The sequence below is a fragment of the Eimeria tenella genome, genomic scaffold (genome assembly GCF_000499545.2).
Source record: "Eimeria tenella Houghton genomic scaffold, Eth_scaff3451, whole genome shotgun sequence".
NCBI lineage: Eukaryota > Apicomplexa > Conoidasida > Eucoccidiorida > Eimeriidae > Eimeria > Eimeria tenella.
Genome location: NW_013543214.1, coordinates 1 through 1691, shown reverse-complemented (window position 1 = coordinate 1691; position 1691 = coordinate 1). Strand labels below are relative to the sequence as shown.

General features: G+C 61.7%; 1 protein-coding gene across 1 annotated transcript; it reads right to left on the bottom strand.

The window, feature by feature from the left end:
* Positions 1-85: 85 nt before the first annotated feature.
* On the bottom strand, positions 86-1641 carry ETH_00041385 (uncharacterized protein; the record flags this gene model as incomplete). Its single annotated transcript, XM_013376432.1, has 1 exon — positions 86-1641. A coding segment is annotated over one exon (1556 nt), but the record flags the coding sequence as incomplete, so codon positions are not given.
* Positions 1642-1691: the final 50 nt, after the last annotated feature.

Below are 1691 nucleotides of genomic sequence, written 5' to 3'. Positions count from 1 at the left end.
CTGTAGCAGCAGCTGCTGTCTCTGGGAGATCCTGTGTCAGTAGCAGCAGCAGCAGCTGCTGCTGCTGCTGCTTCTGCTGCCTCACCTGCTGCTGAGCCCCAAGGACTTCTCTCTCTCCACTCTGCAGCGCTTCTGCTGCTGCTCAGGCGTCTGTACACCGGACTAGCAGCAAGGGAGGAGAGCTGATCGTGCCGTGCAGCAGCAGCAGCAGCTGCTGCTGCTGCTGCTTCCAACTTTCTGGCCCTTAAAGCTCTCAGCCGCATCTCAGCTAAAGTAGCTGCTGCTGCTGTTGGGCTGAGAGAAGGGTTTACAGCAGCAGCAGCAGCAGCAGCAGCATCAGCAGCAGCAGAAGGGGACTCGAGAGAGACAGACACTTCAAGGCTGCCGCTGCTGTAAGGAGATAGTGGGCGTGCTTCTCCCATGCGGCTGCGCTGCAGCAGCAGCCTTGCTGCTGCTGCTGCTGGTCCTGCCCCGTCATTGCTGCTGCTGCAGTTGCTAAAGGTGCTGCTGCTGCACCTGCGTCCCGCTCTGCTGCGGGGAGTTAGAAAAGAGAGAGTAGGGGACGCGTATCTTGCTGCTGCAGTATCCGCTCTCGCTGCAGCAGCCCGTGCTGCTGCTGCTGCTACTGCTGCTGCTGCTGGTCGTGCTGCTGCTGCTGCTTCTCCCTGGGGCGGCATAGCGGAGCCACTGTGCTGCTCGTGAGCCTTCCGGGGAGAAAGTACCACTAACTGAGAAGAGCTGCTTCGTGCTGCTGCTGCTGCTGCACGTGCTGCTGCTGCTGCTGCTACTGCGCGCGCTGCAGCCGCTGGAGGGTCCCGCTGCTGCAGCTGTTGCTCCTTCACAATCCAAATTCTCTTTCCAAGGACTTCACTTCTGTGGTGCTGCAGCGCCGGCTGCCTCTGGTGCTGCTGCAGCTGTCTTGCTGCTGCGCGGGTGGAGCTGCATGCTGCTGCTGCGCTGCTGAGGCTGTCAGCAGCAGCAGCACGAGACCGATATGCTGAGGAGAGCAGCTGGGGGCCAGCGCTGTAGGCCCTTGAGTGCAACATTGGCTTTGCTGCTGCTGCTGCTGTTCCTGCTGCTGGTGCTGCTGTTCCTGCTGCTGCTGCTGCTGCTGTGCTTTGCCGGGAGCCAACCCTTTGGGCGGCAGCAGCAGGCTCGAGGCGAGGCAGCAGCAGCACCTGCTTCCTGAGGTGCTTGCCACTGCGTTCTGCAGCAGCAGAAGCAGCAGCAGCGGGTGCTTTTGCTGCTGCAACAAGCGGGCTGCTGCTTCTTGGGTGGCGCGAGCAGCAAGCGGACAAGGAAGCTGTCCTTGGCCTCAAGCAGCAAGCTGCTGGAGTCTGCTGCAGCTGTTGCTGCTGCAGCAGCTTCTGCTGCTGTTGTTGCAGCCGCTGGTGCTGCTCGTGCTGCAGGAGCAGCAGCTGGTGCTGCTGAGCACGAAGCCCCTCCCCAGAGCCCCTGCAGCGGGTGCAGCAGCCAGCTGTTGTCTTTGTGTCTCTTCTGGTGCTACTAGCAGCAGCTGCAGAAGCAGCAGCAGCAGCCGCAGCAGCAGGGCGGTTGGGGTCCTGCAGCAGCAGTTTCCTCAGCTGCTTCAGGTCTGTCCGCAGGCTGCTGTGTCTTGAGCTGGTCTCATCAGAGGTGACGCTGCAGCAGCAGACTCCAGAATCAGCAGCAGCTGCAGCAGCAGCAGCAGC